This window comes from Ursus arctos, unplaced genomic scaffold, assembly GCF_023065955.2.
Source record: "Ursus arctos isolate Adak ecotype North America unplaced genomic scaffold, UrsArc2.0 scaffold_12, whole genome shotgun sequence".
Classification (NCBI taxonomy): domain Eukaryota; kingdom Metazoa; phylum Chordata; class Mammalia; order Carnivora; family Ursidae; genus Ursus; species Ursus arctos.
The window spans coordinates 14,107,761-14,130,588 of NW_026622786.1; the positions used below are offsets into that span (position 1 = coordinate 14,107,761).

At 36.4% G+C, this 22,828-nt stretch overlaps 1 protein-coding gene across 3 annotated transcripts in view; it reads right to left on the minus strand.

Annotated features, from left to right (window-relative positions):
- Nucleotides 1-22,828, minus strand: part of RAP1A (RAP1A, member of RAS oncogene family) — a 74,289-nt gene that overhangs the window by 14,528 nt on the left and 36,933 nt on the right. For 2 of the 3 annotated variants that reach the window (XM_048220221.2, XM_057310378.1), the window contains 2 exons: nucleotides 6,065-6,095; nucleotides 1,563-1,631 (listed from right to left, as the gene is read on the minus strand). Coding sequence is in view for 2 of the 3 variants with exons in the window: in XM_057310378.1 (XP_057166361.1) it covers nucleotides 1,563-1,631; nucleotides 6,065-6,095 (100 nt within the window). In the remaining variant the exon portion in view is untranslated. Of the gene's footprint in view, nucleotides 1-1,562; nucleotides 1,632-6,011; nucleotides 6,096-22,828 lie in introns of those variants that run through there. The other variant, XM_026483758.4, reaches the window with a different exon arrangement.

Below are 22,828 nucleotides of genomic sequence, written 5' to 3' on the forward strand. Positions count from 1 at the left end.
TTAAAATGTGCCCCAAATGTAACACACAGAAAAATTTTAAGAGATAAAGGGAATGCAGAAGTGCTAAAATGAATAACACTGAACTCATATAGTCCTCAAGACTTTAAGAACAAGATACGTCTTCGGAAACGCTATGTGCATAAGGTGAAATTTTATATACCGAATTGTATTTCCCCAGTGCTTTATAAAGTTAAGCGAAGGGTGGCCTAAAGAAAGTATCGACTATCAATGGTGTAGAAAATTTTTAATAAAGCAGTGATTAAGAAAAGTGTCAAATCGTCAACATTCTAGGTACGGATCTGTTTGTAGTTACAGCTTTAGCCAGCAACTTATTTGGGGGCAATTTTAGTACCGCAACACTGTCTTCTAAAAATAAACATAACAACATAAGGCCTATTTTAAATGCTTCTGTGTCAGATCAGGGATTGCTGAGAAGCACCACTGGCAGTGCTAGAAACTCACTGTCGCACCACTTACAGGACTACTGATGTAATCTGCACAATCAATAAGTAGGCACACTCAATGAACAGTCAACTATGTCTGTAGTTTCTCAATGCACCTAGAACACAATTTTATTTCCAATTTGCAGATAACGAAACTGCTCTGCCAGTATGGCTGGAGGAGCTTACATAATTTAATAAAACTTACAACACTATTACAGGTAAATTCTACAACATCTAACAAAGTAACCCTTTCCTATTTGTTGAAAGGTAGGTTTAATTCTCTGCCTCCCCCCTTAACATACTTGGGAAATAAAATCCTGAAAATTCCTCATAATGCTAGTCTTATAATGAAATAAAATAGTATTTTTTGTCAAGACTAATTTTTTTCTTTTGAATAATCTTTAGATGTTTTAGAACTTTGGCTTTAGGGTCACAGTAAAATGGAGCAGAAAGTACAGTGTTTCCATATACCCTTCTCCTGCTTCCCACCAGCCTTTCCTACCATCAGCCTCCCACACCAGAATGGTACATCTGTTAGGACTCAATGAACCTACGTAGAGACATCATTATCATGCTAAGTCCACAGTCTACCTTACGGGTTTACTCTTGGTGTTGGACATTCTATGGGTTGGGAAAATGTGTAATGACATGTATCTACCATTATAGTATCATACAGAATCCAATAGCTAATTTCTTAGAGTCTAAAGATGAAATACCTTCAAAGTTATTATAAAACCAAACAAAAATAAAAACTTTCAGTCACTGGATAACTTTGAACATAAAAGCAATCTTAATTTTACTTCACAAGATGTGTTGTCAAAAATATACCTACTATTTATATGCAATTTTTCTACATTAACCCCCCGCCCCCAACCAGGAAAATGTGTACATTAAAGAACAGATTACTAATCAGTAACAGAACATACAGCTCTCTGTAGCTACATAATTAGGAGTATTTTATGAGAAATAGTCTGTCCCGGTGAAAGTTTTAAAAACAGATACAGAAGGAACATTTGTATCACTTCACAAAAACAATTTTTAAAAAGCAATTCTATGGATCAAGTTTTAAAGTCCTAAGGAACTATTTGTAAGCATGTGTACACAAGTTTCACATTTTACCTTTCTGTACGAATCTTCTATCGTTGGGTCATATTTTTCAACAAAAATTCCCTGAACAAACTGAACTGTCTAGAAAAAAAAAAACAGAGAAAAGTTAAGAACTTAAAAAAAAATCAGCTCTTTTAGAATGCTACTCACACCATCATAAAGTGATAAGGACTAAATGAAATTACGTGAAAATTCTGGGTAAACATGCAGATGTGGAGTCTCATTATTTTTCAATACAAGGACACATCCCCAACTAAGAGGGCACATTGAGAAAGGAGGTGGTCGAGTTAAAAGCTGTCAGCAATGCTGCCCCCAACTCCCACTGTGAAATAACTACTAAGTTTCAAAATACAGTGAAGATACAAATAAGGACACAGATCAATTCTAATGAATGAAAAAATGAAAATTTATCAGTATTTAAACTCCTAATACCTCTTTATGTATCTACAGTAACTTCTATTTCATGCCCTTCAAGGAATGAGACAAAAGGTTCTAAATTTTTAAAAATCTTAAAACAGTCTGATTGTGGGGAGAAAGAGAAAAGGAAATTAAAAAGTACTGAATTAACTAAATTTATAGTCACATTCAAGTTTCATGTTCTCTCTAGAAGTAGTTATTTTTCCAATTTGCCAGCTGAGATTCAAATACACAAACTTTCTGATCCCAAAGCCTTCCTTTTTTCATCGGAAACACTGCCTACTCAGCTTTTTCACATTATCTACTTCTCCCTCTAAGATTTCTATAAACACAGACTTGAAACCAGGTATTTTATCATTTGGTAAATAAGAAGTACTAAAGATGGTTGTGAAATATTGCCTGGACAGCTTTAAAACAGGGTCTGGTATACTGCCGCCTAAAAGCAAGGCAGGGGGAGAATGTGGCCTGAGGTCACCTACACTTCAACTATGCACTATTTTAGTTTGAGCTAAACACATTAACTGAATGTAGTAAACTTCAAACTTCTTCCTCTTACTAAGCTCCTGTTCTTCAAAGGAGACTCAGAATATAATTACACCAAAAACTTTAATCATTATTTTTCCAAGGATTTCATCACCTCAACTTCTTAGTACTACACAGAATTCAAACATGGAAAACTTCCTAATAATGCTTTACACTAGAACAGAGGTTCTCAAAATGTGGTCCGGAGCAGATGTTTAGAAAAAACCCTATTGTCCTCATAACACCAGCACACGCTTGCTTTCTCTCCTAAATTGACAGTGTTTTCCAAGGGGTATATAGCATATGCTATAGCTAGATACTAGATGCAGAAGCGGGCACGAGAACCCACGTGCTTTCTATAAGTCAGTTGTCAGAGACTAGCAAAAATGAAAACAATCTCCCACTTTTCACTTCCTTCTTCCTAAAGCAAGCTTTCCTTATTTCTCTGGATCTCATCTTCTCAGTTCTCAGGGACATCCCATTCATTCACACCGACTTTTGTTTTATTCCTTCAAGTTTTCCTACGGGATCCTCCTCTTCCTTCTTTACCTATTGTCCTTTCTGTGTTAAAATCAAAAACAGAGACCAGCCTGAAAATTCCCTGAGCAGATAAAAGCAGTTTAGTCATGTAAACAAAGCTGAATTTAGCTTATTTAGCAAAGCTCCATTGACCTGGGGGTCATTTCTGGCTTATGCCTCTGGAAATCAAAAGCAAAACTCACACTGTTTCCCAAAGTTGATATGAGGTAACCACTAACCAATTCTCTATCATTTAAAGGAAATTCTAACACTAGAACCAGTCGCTGAAGAATAAAATCACTGCATTCTCACTCTGTAAGCTGCTTTATAACAAGATACCCCTGAGCCTCATTCCATGCTCTGGTTGAAGGTTTCCAGTTGGCAAACTGTCTTTCTGGTGTGTGCACAATAAACTAACTAATCACTACTTCAGTGACCCATTAATTTCACTTCTGTTATTTCTTGAACTTTTGACACCTATAACAATTATTCCCTTCCTGTCCTATGTCGTCACTGTCCTTTCCGCAGGATTACTGCCTCCAGCACACAGACTGTTTGCTCTACCATCTCCCACCCAGAAATAAAAATCGCCCTTAAGTCCGCGACTCCTCCAGCTTCACCCCCCTCTCATAACCAAACTTCTTCACCTGTCTACAATCGCGGTTCTGTTTCTTCAGCGCTCATTTACTCTTCCACCCCAGCATGGTTACGGCACTATCAACCTTACTGAAGCTTGCTTTTATCAAGGCCAGCCCCCTCCAGGTTTCCGCATCATCTGCTTCCTCTCCTCAACTTGACTTCTGAGCAGTCAGTAAAGATGCTTTCCTTACATTCAAGTATAAGATATACTCTTCTATGCTGGAGCCTTCAATCCTACCTACTCTTTATAGGTTGAGAGGTACTCAGAGCTCAGTTCTGAGTTCTTTCTCTAGTCTCTCCCTAGACAACCTCATTTATTCCTATGGATTTTTATTTTCAATTATTTTTTATTTTTGAAAAGGATGTAATCCATGGACATAGGCCAAAATACGAAAGACATAAAAGAGTGTGCAGTGGTAACCAACCCTACCTATCACCTTGGTCCCTAATTATCCAATTCCACCCCCAAGTAACCAGTATGTTACCTGTAGCTTATTTAACCTTGCAGAGAGAGTCTCTACATTTTATACTATCTTCCCCCTCACCCTCCTTTTTTTCTTATCAAACGATCGTCTACACTGTTTGGTACCTTCTCCCCCCCTAAATAATACATCTTAGATATCACTATCTATCAGTATATACAGAGCTGCTGCATTCTTTTTAATAGTCATATATTATTGTACTCTAAATGTATATTAAAAACTTACTTTTAACCAGCCCCTATGGTAGACATTTAGGTTGTTTCTAAACTCTTACCGCTGTAAGGAATGTTGCAATCGATACCCTTGACCACATTATTCTGTATATATGAACTTATATGTGAAATTTCTAGAGACTTGCTGAATTGAAAGTTATATGCGTTTATTTTTATTTTTTTAAGTTTTTTTATTTTTTTAATTTAAGTAATCTCTACACCCAATGTAGGGCTCAAACTCACGACCCCAAGATCAAGTCACATGTTCTTCCGACTGAGCCAGCCAGGTGCCCTGAATATACGCATCTAAAATGACAGATATTCTCATTCACCACAGAGGTAATAATTTACAGGTACTAATTTAAAAGTAACATAATTCTCATGAAATTAAATACCACTGATATATTCATGGTGCCCCAAATCATATCACAAGTCTCTTTTAAGCTTATTATCTTGAGGATCCAATTACTTATTTGATGTATTTATTTTAACATCTCACATAAACAAATTTGACATGACTCTTGAGTTTTACTCACAGATCTGCTCATTCTTCAGTGTTTCCCTTTTATTTAAATGATCCATCCATAAAATGAGTAGCTCAACAACTAGAACTTTGGGAATCATCCTCAACAACTCCTTCTCTCCTAGTCCTCACATCAATTCAGCACCAAGTTAATTGTCAGAACATCTACTTTTCTCTCCTTCCATGCCACATTCCCAATATAAGGTTCCACACACAATAATCTGGGGTCAGCATTAACTCCCAACTGGTGTCCCATGTCCACTCAGCTTCTCTTCTAAATCACTCCACACAGAACAAGGTACTCTCTTTAAAACATAGATCCAATTTTGTCAACACCCCTCTCACCCCTGAAAAAAACCACTTTCAATGGCTTCTCACTGTCATTAGGAATAAGTTTCAAGTTCTTACATGGTCTTTAAATCATGATGTGGTCCCTGCGTCTCACTTCATTTCCCTCTATTTGCCTTTGCCTTCCAGTTCACTTCTGCCACAACGATTGTGACCTGTTCGCAGTTGTTCAAATGCTAACTGAGGTTCATCTGTCATAGGGATCTCTCTTAACAGTCTGTACTTTCCTTTCAAAGTATCTCTCTCACAATAGTGAGGTAGTTCTTCATTTAACTTTGTAATTATTATATCTCCTCCGCTGTACGGTAAGCTCTGAATGACTGTGATTGGTTTTGTTCACTGCTGTAACCCCAGAGTCTGACAGTATAGAAGCTCAATACATATTTACAAAATAAATACAGCATGTATACAAAAAATAACTTCATTTCACTTAAGTCTGGGGTGGGACTAGGGTAGGACTTACTCCACTAGCATCTGGAATAATTGGTCTTCCCCCACTGGAATGTAAGTTCCTTAAAAAATGAGAACAATCTTATTCCTTTTTGAATCACAATCCCAGGGGGCTTAGCACATAGTAGGCAGCCAGTAAACATTCAGTAAGCGAAAGAATGAATGAGCCACCATTGTAAACTACACCTCTGTGGTTACTGAATGAACCTCTGTCCCCTGTGGGCCAGATACCAGGCATATAAAAAATACTGCCACCTTTTCTCACTAATGACTAAAAGTCTAAGGCGAGCAAATGTCAATGTCCTTCTTGTACTATACTAATTAAGTGAGAGTTAGGTGGCTAACTTACCAGAGCGGACTTCCCCACGCCTCCTGAACCAAGGACCACTAGCTTGTACTCACGCATGATGTGGTCTGTTTAAATACTGACAATCTGGAAAAAAAGAAAAGCCTAAAGATTAACAAACATGCTAAGAACAGCAAGAATGTGCAACTGTTACATGAAATATATGACATTTTGGGTTTTGTTCACTCTTTCCCTTAAGACTCTTAAGGGGATGATAGGCACTTAATAGTAAAACCAAGCAGATTCTAAGCTAAGTTTACAGGACTACTGCCAGGCATTCATTAAAGATCATCTTTGACTAGACATCAGTCATCATTAGAGCCTATTCATGTTACTTGTAAGAGTGTTTGACCAGAAAATAGGTGACTAAAACTAGTAGCTGTTGGGGCGCCTGGGTAGCGCAGTTGTTAAAAGTGTCTGCCTTCGGCTCAGGGCGTGATCCTGGCATACCAGGATCGAGTCCCATATCAGGCTCCTCCGCTATGAGCCTGCTTCTTCCTCTCCCACTCCCCCTGCTGTGTTCCCTCTCTCGCTGGCTGTCTCTCTGTCACATAAATAAATAAAATCTTAAAAAAAAAAAAACTAGTAGCTGTTTTATAACTACAATCATGAACCCAATTCTTTACAAAGCTATTGCTTAAACAACTTAACACACTTTTTTGAAAAGTTCACTCATATTAGCATTAATGTATATGCTATTTGCTTAAAATATCATATAGTAATTATACACTATTTTGTCTATTATTCTATATAGCTGTACTATGTAAAATGTTACCTTGAAAATTACTAGGATACAAAAGGGATATTATTAATGAAATTGATAAAACTCTATAAGTAGGTACTAGCAATATACCCCATAAGGCCCAAATTGCTAGAAAGAAAAAAAAAAAGAAATACAAACTTTATTTTTTATCTCCACAGTTATCTTAATAGGTAAAAAAGCAGGAAAGAATTTCCGATGGCCATGATGGAATAAGTATGAATGGACTTTTTATCCCACAGTCAACAGCTAAAACACCAGACGAAATACATGAAACAACTGTTTTCAGACACTTGACAATAAGCAGTATAGGACTATGATCTCTGAGTGATGCGACAAAATGAAGTGAGGCCTACAGCTGCCTTGGCTTTCTGCTTGGAGGCACTTTTCAGACTGTGGCACAGGGAGGAAGAACTTAAGCAGAGACCAGAATGTGTATCAGAGAAGATGGAGTTAAGGACAGAAAATTCCAGAAATCTGCACAGGCATTCACTTGAGTCTCTGGCCAAACATTAAGCAGAGTACACAGGATGAAACTCCATGAGGTAAAGGCGAAGAATAAATAGGGATCTATAAGCTGAACAATTCCAGGGTGCATAGAAATATTGGGAGTTTTGGTCAGGAAAGTTCCCCTTGTTGAAAAACAGGCAATTCATCTGAAATCCCAGAAGATTCACAGACTTCTTGAGAAGCTATGCAAGACAGAAGAAAATGGGAGTATCTTTAAAATGCTTAAAGAAGGTGGCTCAGCTGGTTAAGCATCAGACTCCTGGTTTCTGCTTAGGTCATGATCTCAGGGTCGTAAGATCCAACCATGCATCAGGCTCCATGCTCAGTGTGGAGTCTGCTTCTCCCTCTCCCTCTGCAGCCCTGGCTCCCCGTGCTCTTTCTCTCTCTCGAATAAATAAAATCTTAAAAAAAAAAAATAGAATGCTTCAAGAAAAAAAAGGTCAATCTAGAATGCTAAATACAATGAGTCTATCCTTCCAAAATGAAAGTGAAGTAAGGTTTTTTTCAGATAAATAAGAAGGAAGGAAGGAAAGAAGGAAGATAAAATGAAAGGAAACAAGAAAAGGAAAGACAGAAGGAAGAAGGAAAAGCTGGGGAAAAAATTTCACCAGTACCATTTTAAAAAAGCAAAGGAAGTTCTTTGTTCAGGTGGAAGAAAACGGTAACAGATGGAAACTTGGATCAACATAAAGGAATGACGCTTACAAAAGGAATAAAAAGTACCAGAAATGGTGAATGAGAGTAAATCTACAAGACCTTTTTGACCACTTAAAGTGAAACTAATAATAATGTACTACAAGGTTTTACAACACACATAGAAGTAATAGCACAATAACAGCACAAAAAAATGAAGGGGACTGGAAGTATACTGTTCAAGGTTCTTCCAGTGTATCTGGAGGAGTATAATTTTATTTGAAGATAAACTGTTGTATATTAAAGATGCATACTCTAAAACCCAGAGCAGCCGATGGAAAAAAAAACAACAACTGATTCATCCAAAACACAGCAGAAAAAATACAAAAAAAGCAAAAAAGAACAAGAAAAGACAAGAAAAATATAAAACAAACAACAGGAGAGCAGAGTTAAAAGTCAACCACACCATCATATGAAATGTAAATCATCTATTCCAATATTCCAACATTTCAATTCAAAGTCAAGATAAGAAAGCAAGACCTAACCATGATGTCTTCAAGAAACAAACTTTAAATAAAGATAAAAGGAAAGTTAAAAGTAATATTTGTTGGTGACAAAGTCACAGTTGCTGCTAATATCATTACTAGTGGTTTGTTGCCTGCATTCAAAATAGAAATAAATACTAGAGGTTAAGGAAAAATAAAGATTTTTCTTCTTTACAAGTGTTGGGGACCTTAGATTATGAATCCCTACCTACGCCAAGCAGTTAGCATTTTGGTTACTCTAATCAAACTCAAATGTTTTGGTTTCACATCTTCTTTATACCCTTTTACATTCTTAAGAGTTTACATTTACATGGATTCTCAAGAATGGATGTTGGATTTTTTCCAAATACTTTTTCTGCATCTATTGGTATTATACGGTTTTTCTTTTTCTTCCCACCAATATGTCTTCTCTTTCCACTTCTATTCACCATTGTTCTAAGCTAGCTACAGTAGGATCCTTTTTGCAAAAGGAAGTAAAATTGTCTTTATTCACAGATAACATGATCCCATACATACAATACACGATAAAGCTACCAGACTAATAGGTGAATTTAGCAAGATTTCAGGATAAAAGGTTGATACAAAAAAACAATAACTATTATGTATCTGTATATACTGGCAAAGAACTGAAAAATATAATTTAAAAGATACCATTTACAATAGTATCCAATAAGAAATAAAATACTTAAGAGATGATTTTAAAAGAATACGCGCAAGGCTTATATACTGAAACTACAAAACATGGCTCAGAGAAATTAAGGACACAGTAATTAGAGAGACATGCCATATCATATTAAGATAAGTCCATATTATTGTTAAGATGTCAATTCTCTCCAAGCTGGGTCTACAGATTCCATGCAATCCCAATCAGCAGGTTTCATTTTTGTAAAAATTGACAAGATGACTTTAACATTTTTTTGAAAATGCAAATAACTTAGTAGAGTTAACAGCTCTGAAAAAGAAGAAAAGTGTTACACTACCTGATTTTAAGACATAATATAAAACTACAGTAATAAAGATATTGTTATACTGTCATGAAGACAATCAGATCAGTGGCACCAAATTAAATCCAGAAATAAAACCATGTATATATCTGGAGTTCATTTTTGATAAAGGGACTGTCATACCCATCCTTCAAGATAACCCCTCAAGGATCCTGGCCTCCTGGTATTCATAACTTGTATTGTTCACTCTCAGTTTTCATACTCTTGTGTAGTTTCTTCCTAAGATTGGTTGTGTGACCAACAGAATATAGCAGAAGTGACCATATGTGACCTCCTTTAAAAGCTACTGCAGCTTGTACCATGGTCTCTGGGATCATTCTAAGAGAAGCCACTCACAATGTCATGAGGACATTTAACCAGCAGCCCTTCAGAGAGGCCCAGCTGGAAAGGAATTGAGGACTCCTACCAACAGTTAGCATGCTTTACCAAACATGTGAGTGAGCCCCCTTCAGAAGCCTATCTTGCAGTTTTAGTCAAGCCTTAATTGAGAGGATTGCAGTCTCATGAGACCATGAACCAGAACCTTCCAGTCAAGCCACTCCCAAACCCCTAATCCACAGAAACTGACAATAAATGATTAATGTTGCTTTAAGCCCAGTAAGATATCTGTTAATCTGTTACATAGGAATAGATTGTTCAAGATGGGGCAAAAGTAATTCAGTATGTAAAAGACAGTCTTTTGAACAAGTCAGGCTGGAAAAAAATGAACTTCAACTCTTAGTTTTATTCATTAACAGCCAAAATCTAGAAATAACCCAATTATTCATCAAGAAGCGAATGGATAAACTGTGGTATATCCAATCAATGGAATACTACTCAGTAATAAAAAAGAATAAACTACTGACAGATTCAACAAGACGGATGAACCTAAAAAAAAAAAAAAAACAAAAAAAAAACCACTCAGCAAAATACACAAAAGAGTGACTACTATATGGATTCCACTTACATAATATAATTCTAGAAAAGACAAAACTAAGTTATAGTGCCAGAAAGTTACTTGGGGCCAGTGGTAGGGCAGGGGTGATGACTATAAAGGAGCATAAAGGAACTTTTCTGGGTGATGGAAATGATCTACACTTTGACTACAGTGGTGGTTACATGGGTATTTCCATTTATCAAATCTTACTGAATTGTACATTTTCTTAAAAAGATTATTTGTTTATTTATTTGAGGGAGAGAGCGCACTGGGGGGGGGGCAGAGGAAGAGGGAGAAGCAGAATCCCCACTGATCAAGGAGCCAGATAGAGTGCTCCATCACAGGACCCTGAGATCATGACCTGAGCTGAAGGCAGATGCTTAACTGACCAAGTCTCCCAGGAGCTCCCTTTTTGAATTGCACGTTTAAAATAAGTATATTTTAGGAACCTCAGGCACTGTCGGTGGGAACGCAGACTGGTGCAGCCAGTCTGGCAAACAGTATGGAGGTTCTTCAAAAAATTAAAAATAGAATTACCATATGACTCAGTAATTCCATTACTGGGTATTTACCCAAAGATTATGAAAACACTAATTCAAAAAGATATGTGTACCCTTATGTTTACTGCAGCATTATTTACAATAGCCAAATTATGGAAGCAACCAAAGTGTCCATCAACAGATGAATGGATAAAGATATGGTATATGTAGACAATGGAATATTAGTCATAAAAAAATGAAATCTTAACATTTCCAACAACATGAATGGATCTAGATAGTATAATGCTAAGTGAAATAAGTCAGTCAGAGAAAGAGAAATGCCGTATCATTTCACTCATATGTGGAATTTAAGAAACAAAACAAATGAACAAAGGGAAAAAGACAAACAAACCAGATTCTTAAATATAGACAAATGATGTCTCCAGAGGGGAGGTGGGTGGGAAAATGGGGGAACTAGGGAAAGGAGATTAAGAGTACACTTATCACAATAAGCACTGTAATATACAGAATTGTTGAATCACTAGACTATACACCTGAAACTAATATAGCACTATATGCTATACTGGAATTAAAATTTAAAAATAAATAAAATTTTTAAAATTAAAAAACAAACAACAAAAAAAAAACCGGACATTTTATTACGTTTAGTTTGTAGCTCAACAGAATTAATTTAAGAAAATCCAATGGGGAAAAAAAGGGAAATTTCTCAGAATACCAGTTACATATATAGTTTTATAAACTGAATGTGTTCCCCCAATGTGATGATATTAAGAGGTGGACCCTTTGGGAGGGAGGTAATTAGTATTAGATGAGGATTAGATGACTGGATTAGTGCCCCTGCAAGAGTCCCAAGAGCTTGCTTCTCTCACTCTCCACCAGGTGAAGACAGAGACAGCCACCTCTAAGTCAGGAGGCGGGTCCTCCTCAGACACATCTTCTAGTACTTGATCTCGGACTTCCCAGCCTCTGGAACTATAAGGAATAAATTTGTTGTTTAAGCCACCCAGTCTATAGTAATTTGTTCCAGCAGCCCTCACTGACTAAGAAACATAGTAAGGATAAATTACAGTAAACTATCCAACAGACATGGTGGCAGGTATGATTGCTGTTATGAATCAAAAACCATTTACAAAGTATCTCCCAGGTACCAGTTCAGCATTAGGTGCAAGGGACACAAAAATGAAAAATATGTTTCCCATCCTGGAGGAGCTCATGGAGGAGGAAAAAATAAGTAATTACAATATGATGTGAACAAAGTTTTTACAGAGCAGAGATGAAAGGGTTGGGGAAGGATGGAGGAACAGAGGAGAGAGTAGGTTAGTTTTTCAATGGAGGTTACATAAGAACTAATTGAAAAACTGAATAGGAATGTTCCAGGTAAGTAGGGAAGGGCATTCTAAGCAGAGGAAACAGCTTGAACAAATACTCTAAATCACTAAATACACAAGTTTCAGGGAATACCACACAGATGGGTGTGGCCAGAACACACGGTTTAAAAGCAAGGTATGGAAAATGGAGCAGGGTACGGAGACTGGGTTATGCTTGCAAAGGCACTCACCATGTACAAGAGTCTACAATTTATCTAGTAAGCAATGGGGAGAAAACAGTGATTTTTTTTTTTTAAGTAATACAGTCAGATATATATTCTGGAAAGACAACTGCTAACAGTGTATAAAATGGACTGAAGGCAGGGAGAACAGTCAGGAAGCTACTGAATTAGCTTGGGTGGAAAATGACACAGGCTTGCACAGCAGCACTAAGGGCTGATGAGGGGACAGTGGTTTTCTGAAGGTAAAACTGACAGTCCTCCGCAGCTAGTTACAGATTATTATTTAGGGGAATGAAGAGGAATCAAGAATAACTCTTAAATATCTACTTTGGGCAAATTAGGTGGCTAAAAGGAGGTTTAAAAAGAACATGTTCCTGCCCAAAACTAAGTCTGAAATTCCTAAGGGAAAAGTAGGTAATATGTGGTATTTAAAACTCTAAGTCTGGGAGCTTGGTAGAAACCAAAGGGCTAGAGGGTACAGACTCGGGAGTTGTAAGAAATGTTAATAGTTGAAACCACAGCAGATGAGATCAACCAAGGAGAACTTATTCGTTGAAAATAGAAGAAAGCTAAGAATCAAGCCCAAAGAAAGGCCACATTTTACAATGTAGATGGACAGGAAACCGGAGGAAAAATGTGAGTTGGGAGAGGTTTGTGCCGGGACATTAATCATCCTACACCTCTATCTGTGTCAGGTGGTTCTCTTACTTCCATGAAAACAAAACAGAAACAAACAAACACCTTGATTATTAAACACAAGAGCATATATATATCCAGACAGATCTACATCGTCTGTAACCCCCTTCTCAGGTCCCTGGTGATTCTTAGCTGGGGACCACTGTCATTTTAACAAGATGTAAATACATTATCTCTCTAATCCAAAAATGTGTATCTTTCAAGAGGGGATCCTAATATAGCAGTCTCATTTATATTTCCCAAATTGCCTCCGAGGGCAACAGAATTTGGGAAGAGCACTCAGACATGGCCAAATTATTTTGGGTATTCTGCAACAACAAAATATTTGGCCCCTGTTCCTCAACTCAAGTAGTAAAATATTCAAATCCCAAACCCATTTTTCATATATACTATATGCATAGAAAATTATTTTCTTTACACCTAACAGATACCATGGGTCATGAATGTATATACACATATGCACACATGCAAATACAAAAATAATATAGCTCAGATAAGAAAACACACACACACACACACAAATACCCAATAAGGAATAATGTGGATTACTATTTTCTTTTGAAAGGGGTTAGTTGTAACTCATTACTGCCAAGTTAGAAAACCACTATGTTCTTCCAAGCAAATCCCATGCCTTTTTATGGAAATCTCTTGTGCCCTGCACTCCCAACACAGCACCAGAAAATTTCTCACTCTGGTTAAGATTCCCTGACAAATAAGGAGGACAAGAATAAACATTACACTATGTTTAAATTTTAAGTCAATCTTGAGTTCCTAACATTATAGTCCAGGCTATACTACAATTTTTTCATTCTTCCTTCAGCAAAACTACTTCTAAATTTCACAAAATAACATGATTGTCTTTATGACACAAATCAATCCCAATTTTGTTGTTTCAGTTTTTAAATATGTAAACTAATTAATTACAAGATGAAATAGTTTCTCCTACACAAATGAACCTACAAAACAAAATTCATTTAAGGAAATTTGGTTGTGATGAGAAATTCTGGAGAAAAAATTTTTTACATTAAGGAACATGAAGGTAGTTTCTTAACAAGCAGTTATATTGTTGATTATATTTACAGAAGCCATAAATATTTTATTTTAAAGATTTATTTTAGAGGGGGGGAGAGGCAGAGAAAGAGGGGATGCAGACTCCCCACTGAGCCTGGAGCCCAACCGAGCTCTAGCCCATGACCCCAAGATCATGGCCAGAGCTGAAACCAAAAGTCAGACGCTCAACCAACTAAGTCACCCAGGTGCCCCAGAAGCCATGAAGATTTTAAAACTGACAAATGACCACACATTCTGGGGGTGATGGTTAAGTAAATACGGAAATCATGGTAAGATTTAATCTTCTAAAATAAAGAACAATGTTCTTCATATTACATCATAATGGAAATTCAACTTTTTTTGTAACATGAAATCACATTATTTTTTTTTAAAAGATTTTATGTATTTATTTGAGAGAGAGAGACAGCCAGTGAGAGAGGGAACACAAGCAGGGGGAGTGGGAGAGGAAGAAGCAGGCTCCTAGCAGAGGAGCCTGATGTGGGGCTCGATCCCAGAACGCCCAGATCACGCCCTGAGCCGAAGGCAGACGCTTAAGGACTGCGCCACCCAGGTGCCCCATGAGATCACATTATTATCTCATTGCAAGAAGCTCTCCCTTGATACCTCCTCCTCCTGTTCTTCTCAAGATTAGCACTTTGGGGGTAGGATGTACATAGAGAGAAAGTGATCAGACATTACGTACTTGTAAATGAAGTTTATAAATTAGTCTTCACAGTCTAAAACCAGGCACATTCAGCCCAACAGCATTCCTACCCCTTCCCATAATGAGAGGAGATAAGCTCTTATAAATAGAAGAGGCCAACAGGGATTCTCAAGAAGAGCAGACAACCACAGATTTGAGGAAAACAATTTGACAGAGGCAATGAATTCAACAAACGAAGAACAAAAATCGAAAGAAAGGACCTATAAAGCACTGTAAAATAAATTAATATCCCTAAAGAAACTTATGAAGTTATCAGGTCTATCCAAAAGATACACTAGAGATTTAGGAAATAAAATATATGACCATCAGAAGGGAAATCAGTAGATGGGCTGAAGTGAAAAATGGATATAGCTGAAAAGCAAGCCAGTGAAGCAATATACTGAACCTACCCAAAGAGTGCAGAACAAAAAGACATAGAGATGGAACGTATGAAACAAAGAAGCAAGAAGGATAAATCTCAAAGTTCTACCAGCTATCTGACAGGACGTCTCGAAATGGAAGAATTGAAGAAATAACAGAAAGACATTTCCCGAGGTAAACTAAGAAAATTAGCAATCTTCAGATTTAAAGAGCTCAATGAATGCCAAACATAATTAACAACAACAACAACAACAAAAACAAGATATTCACAACTGAACACATAAGAGTTGAAATTTCAAACCACTGAAAATGAAGACAATCCTAAAAAGCTTCTAGAGGAAAAATATATGCCCCTCTCTCTGAATATGGGTAGGTTTATTTATTTTTTAAATTTTAAATTCAATTAATTAACATATAGTGTATTATTAGTTTCAGAAGTGATTCATCAGCTGCATATAACACCCAGTGCTCATGACATCAGGGGCAGGTTTATTAAACAAAATATAGCAGAAGTGATGTTGTCTGACGTCTGAAGCTAGAAAGGGTGGACAGAGCCTCCTCCTGGATCTCTCTTTTGGGAGCCATGCCATGGGGCCCAGAGCTGTCAGGATGCCCTGAAGCCACCACTTTGGAGAGACCATCCAGACACCGAGAGTTGTGTAAGGAGCCCTCACAGTTTCAGTACCCACAGATCTGTGAATAAAGAAGATTTTAAGATGATCCCAGACAGCTACCATCTGACTGCAACACTTTGAGAAACCTTAGGCCAGATCCACCCAGCTGAGCCACTCTCTACTTCCATACTCTAGAAAACTGATAGGTGATAACACATGGTTACTGCTGTAAGCCACTACAGTTTGGAATGGTTTAATAACCAAATATAGCAGGAAGAAAAGAAAATATAAAGGACAAAGAACAGATGGACAAATTGAAAATAAATGGAAAGATGTCAATATAAATATATCAGTAATTACATTAATAAATATTCAATAGGAAAGAAAAGAATTAAAACACAAGGCAAAATACATAATGTAAAAGTTGACACAACTAAAGGGAAAACCAGAGAAATACACAGCCATGATTAGATTTTTTAACATGACTCTCAGCAACTGACAGAAAATATAAAAATCAGTGACGATATATATGTAAGATTTGACCAAATAATGAATCAACTTAACCTGAAAGTCATATACATATAAATACACCACACCTAACAACTGCAAATGACACATTTTTTCAAGTGTACATGGATCATTTATTTTTTAAAAAGACTTATTTTAGAAAGAGAGAGAGAGAGAGAGTGCAGGCATGCACAAGCAGTGGGAGGGGCACAAGGAGAGGGAGAGAACCCTCAAACACACTCCCTGCTGAGCCCGAAGTGGGGCTTGGTCCCAGGACCCTGAGATCATGACCTGAGCCGAAACCAAGAGTCAGATGCTTAACCAGCTGAGCCACCCAGGGATCCCATATTTTTTATTTTTAATTTTCCTAAGATTTTATTTTTAAGTAATCTCCACACCCAATGTGGGGCTCGAACTTATAACTCAGAGATCAAGAGTCGCAAACTCTACTGTCTAAGCCAGTCAGGTGTCCCTGGATCATTTACTAGTAAGGCCATGCTGGGCTCAACTAATTTCAAAGAACTGAAATCACAGAGTATTCTAACCATAATGCAATCAAACTAGAAATCAATACAAAAATATAACTACATAATCACAGAATGTTTGTAAGTTAAACAACACAATTCTAAATAATACACTGGTCGAAGAAGAAATCAAAATGGAAAGTAAGCAATTAGAACTAAATGACAATAAAAATACATATCAAAACTTACTGGTGTAGGTATGCCAACAAAAAAAGGAAAATGATTCAAGAAACAAAAAGGCATTAGAATAAAAGATCATGGAAAGCAGATAAATCAGTAAAAATTACTGCTAGAAATCTAATTATTGATGTAAAATATGTACAAAAATTTGGTAATAAAACTCTGTGATCTTCTCCACACTGGTTCGAGAGGAGCTAGGAAGGAAAGTAAAGGCATGTTGAAGTTTTTCTCTTGATGGGGGAAAAAAGATAAATGATACTGCATCTCTCAATACATTGAAAAAATATAAATCAAGACAGGTGAAAAATGCAATGTAAACAACTAGATTATATATAATTTAAAGATCACCAGAGGAAAAACAGGCAAAGAAAACTTGACCAATTCCACAAAGAGTTAGAAAGTGAAAAACAAACAAGAGGAAAGAAAGGTGAACAAAAGGTAAAAGGAATAAGACAAAACAGATCAGTAGTCCTGATACAATAAAAAGAAGCCCTCCTAAATCCTAAATTTGCAAACCACAAATGATAAAAGCTTATTTTATGAAGTCTAGGATGACAAATACAAGACTTCTTAAACAATGTACTTAACTTCCATGTAGCAAATCTTATGACATGTTGTATCAAACAGCTGGTTCTGTCTTTTGTTTTACATACTGAAGTCAGTATTCAACAACAGAATGCCTGAATTATAGTAGGAGTTTCTTTTCTGAAAATTCAGTCTAAAAATATCTCTAGATATGGTCATCTAAGCCCTTTGAGCTCTACCTTCACAAAACAGTCCATTCCATTTCTGGGTAACCTAATTGTTAACAATGTTCTTTACACCGCTCTATTTCTTTGTAGTGGCCACTTACTGGGTCTGTCCTCTGATGCTAAACAGAATAAAGAGAATTCCTCTTCGTAAGTCTATATCCCTCAAATATTTGAAGACAGTTATTTCCCCCCCTCTCTAATATCCTCTTTTTCAATAAGCAGTCCTATTTCCTTTTTCAAATGGTAAAGTTTCAAATTCTATAATCATTCTGGTCTCCTCTGCAAAAGCTTTAGTTCTTACTCTCTCTTAAAAGTATTATGTGCTAATTAGTACTATTAGCAGGCATTACTAAAAAGCTTAAATTAAAAATAAAAGCAGTCACTGTATCCTCTTTAACTTACAACAGATAACTTCAAACTTCTGGCTTCTTTGAGTGTTCTCCATATTTTTTTTAAAAAGATTTATTTATTTGAAAGAGAAAGAGAGAGCACATGATTGAGTCGGGGGGGGGGGTGTGCAGCAGAGGGAGAGAATCTCAAGGAGACTCCCCACCATGGGGCTCAACCTCAGGACCCATGAGATCATGACCTGAGCCAAAATCACGAGTCAGAGGTTTAACCAACTGAGCCACCCAGGCGCCCCAGTAACACTTTAAAAAAAAAAAAATTTTAAGAACACAAGGTTTCTACAGTTTCTTACGGTCTTGCATTTCCTTACTGAATGACACTTCCCCACTTTTTTATATATTAAAAAGGCACACACATTCAACTGTATTAAGAGAAACTCATCTGTCAATTATCCCCAGGTAAATCTTTACCAAAATCTTAATACTGTATGACTTAAGTTTGACTGAGACAATCATCCCATTCACCACTGCACCCTTGAAGTTCTCCAAAAATTCAAGTGAAGGATTAAAACATTTAATTCAACCCTCTTATTCAGAAAAGCAAATTTGACAAGTAGTCTTGAAAAGCTTAATAGACTATTATGACAACACACGCAATAATCTACCATCTCAAATTATTCCTTAAACAAAAAGTTACTTAGGTATACCTTTTTATAATAATCCTATAGCATCTGTGGTTGTAGCTCCTCTTTCATTCTTATTATGTCCCTCTGTTTTGTTTTGGTTTGGTTTTTTTGACGGATCTTACCAGGTTTGTCTTTTTCTAGGAATCAACTTTGGCTTTGTTGATCCTTTACTATAAGCTTGTTTTTTATTTCTTTAATATTTGCTTTTATGTCTATTTCTTCATCCCTGTCTTTATTCTGTTCTTTTTCTAATTTAGCTTGGATGCTTGGCTTTTTAATTTTCAGCCTTTCTTCTTTTCTAATTAATATCTCAAACCCTCTATCAGGGATCATTTTCATTCTACCTAAAGTATGTCTTTTTGAAGTTGTCTTAGAGATATTCTATTGGTAGCAAAATCTCTTAGTTTTTATTTATCTGAAAACTTTGTATTACCTATACTCTTAAAGACATTTTTGCCTGAAGAGTTATTTACTCACAGCACACTGTAGTTATTATCCTCTTGTCTTTTGGTTTCAATTTTCCTTTCAATAAACTGCAGATCTTCTAAAAATAATCCGTCTTCTCCCTCTGGCTATTTTTAAGATCTCTCATTGTGTGCGTATTATATGTTTATTTATCCTTTATTTGACTTCTTGAATTTGTGTCTTTTTGGAGTTTTAGAAATTCTCAATCATAATCTCCTCAAATAATCTACTTCATTTTTCTTCGTATCTGGATTCTGCTTAGATTTGTTAGATATTCTCATGCTCTTCCTATATTAGTTAGGACATAGACGAGGCTACTGTAGTAAGAGACCCTCAGAGGGCTTAACAAAATTCAAGTTTCTTCCCTCTCTCATAAGACAGTCAGAAGGGTATATAGTCCAGGGGACAGCTTAGCAGTCAGAGAGCTAAATTCTTACATCTTGTTGCTCTGTTGTCCTTGGAGTATTGCCCTCTTCCACAAGCTAAAAATAGTTCACTACCATGTACACATTCCAGTCCACAGGAAGGAAAAGTTATCTCTCTTTCCCTTCATAGGCATAATCTATAAGGTTAAAACCAATGCATGCATAACTTCCACTTCCATCTAAACTGCCCAAACCCGCCATGGAGTCAAACTGTACTATCAGAAAGGCAGTGAAGTGGAAGCTGTAGCTGGACAGCAAAACATCCCACTAATACATCCATTACTTAGAGACAGGAATTAAAGAGAACCAGAAATTTCTACTTCTCTTTTCTTCTCGTACATTTCTCCCATCCATCTCTTTATTTTGGTTAATTTACTTTTCAGATCGTCTTCCACTTCATTAATTCTCTAAACTAATCCATTGTTAAAGCTATCCATTAAGCTTACATTGTTTTATTTATATTAATTCTAGAAATGGTAACTTTTTGTAACCTCATTCTCATAAGCAATACAGGGAAATGTTTAAAGCCTGAACTTAGGATCCATACTGCCTGGCTAGAATTCTGCTCTACCACCGACTGACCTGACTACATTTTTCCTCCTAAACATTGGATACTGGAAATGCCCCTCATTAAGAAAGGAAGGGAGAACATCACAGTACTCAAATATATGCCATTCTCTTTGTCTTTGGGTACTGATATGCACTGCGGAATACAGGAGTTACCAAAAAAAAAAAAAAAAAAAAAAAAAAAAAAGTGAATGACTCTCTTATTTTAACAACTGCATAAACCATTAAAAAATGCATCAAAGGGAACCTCTTTTTATATGTATCACCATCTACTTAGTAAAATGAATATTCTTCAACATCTGTTATCATTGCAGGCAAATAACACATTTGCAAACCATGAAAAAAATGTTACAGGCAGTGACTAATATTTTCTAGGTTGACAAAAATTTTTTCCTTAAAAGATAAGGTTTACCAAATTAGGTTTATTAATTTACACTAAGTATAGCTAATTATATCAATTCTGAAATCTTGACACATTTGCACAAATAGAGGTACTTACTCTAACATTATTCCCTTAATGGCACTGACACATAAACTATATAATTATAATTTAAAAATGTAAGACTAATGTGAAAGCAAGCCACAGCTAATGAAAAAGTATGAATTTAGAATAATCTGTAAAGCAAAACAGCATAACTGTCACTAAATTTCTGATATCTTTATCCTTTAAAGACTATTTCACTTCTTATCATCAGCTGAAATGTTGTGACCTTTCCTGGAAGAGAAAACAAAATGAAGTGACCAATAGCAACTAAACTTCATACAGCATTTTATTATTTATGAAGCTCTTTCCTTTTATTGTTCAGTTCATCAAAATCAAAACCATTTATCATTATTCTAATTATGAAGATGAGGAAACCATACAAGGTTTAACTTGGCTTACATGATTCAGGCACAAAAAACTAAGAGACTATATTCAAACCGACATCTCCTGATTTTAAATGCCATTCTCTTTTCAATGTTTCATGCTCTGTTATAAAACAACAACACAACAATAGTGTAATAGTATACATTTACTGAGAGCTCACCACATGCCACGCACTGTTGTAGGAAATCCTCACAAAGAGCTTATGAGGTAGGAACTAGTACTTTGCGAAACCACACATCTAGGAAGAGCTGCCATGATTCAACTTTAGGCAGCCTGGTTCCAGAGTTCACATTCTTTAACCAACATGCTAATTTCCTTCTATACTCATGTATGTACATGGAAACTGAGAAATGAGAGGGACATGGGAAGAAGGGAGATTTTTTCACTGTATGCCTTGCATGTATTTCTTGAAGGTGAGGCAGAGGAAGGGGGTAGAGAATAGAAGCAGTATTGTAGACACGGAATTCCCTTTTAAAAGGCAGACTCAAGGAAGTGAAGAGTCTAATAGAAAAAACTATTTAGAAAAAAGACTAGGTGGCTTGAATATTTTCAGTGAAAGGCAGTGGGAAAGGAATGAGTACAGGCGTGCTTTAAACAGTAAGCTAGCAAGCTACCAAAGGCCCAGTTTGATATTCTAAGAACTTGAACCTTCCCTAACAGTGGGGGAAAGCCACCTAAGGCTTCTGAGCAAAGAATGTGAGGAAAGAAAAAAAAAAAAAAAAAGCTCTATGAGAACTGTGTAGGTTGGAACAAAGCAATGAGAAACTGGAGCAGGGAGATCAGTTAGGAAAGCAAGGAACAGGGCTGGGATTTGAGATAGAAAGAGGGTTAATCTTAAAGTAAAGGACATAGTTCAGCAACGCTGCTGTGAACACCAAATAAGATAATGCATATATAGCCCTTCGTATAATGCCTGGCAAATATTATCCACTAAAAAAGAACTACTATCACTGCTTTACTACTGAAGCTACAGTGTTACTGGTATTTTGACAAGAATTGTGGAAAAGTAATATAAGACAAGAGTGGACAGCACTGTCAGATTAGGAATCCCAAATCAGGAGGCAGATTAATAAAATTTATTGATTCTGAACCTTATTGAATTGAAGGGCCCACAGCTCTCTGAAAACCATAAACACATAGGCAGAAGGAGAGCCCAAGGAACCCAAATTAACACTCTTGATTGAAATGAAAGATCTTTCTGCTGGTGTTATCTGGATCCACAACCAAATTCTATAAATTGCGTGAGCCTGGACAAGTTATTTGCCCTCATTAATATACAATTTTCTTATGAACAAAACAAAGCTGGATTCAGATAACTTGACTTGTTTCTGGTAATTAAACAATATAACATATTTTAGGCATATATAAAATAAAATGCCTCACATGGGAGAAGTTAAATGCTTTTTCCCTCTTACAAGTGAAACAAATATAGGACCAACATTTTGGTTTGATGAAAATATTGCCACATTAGAAAACTCCGGTTAGGATCCCAGTTTACTAGTTTGTTTGCTTTAAGATCTTTAAACCTATCTTAGCATGGCCAGATTTGTCTTGAGTTTCTGATTCTCATAAACTCTGAAGTTCTACCCAGGTTCCCGTTGCCAGAGGTTACTGGCTTTATGACAAAAAATACCACAG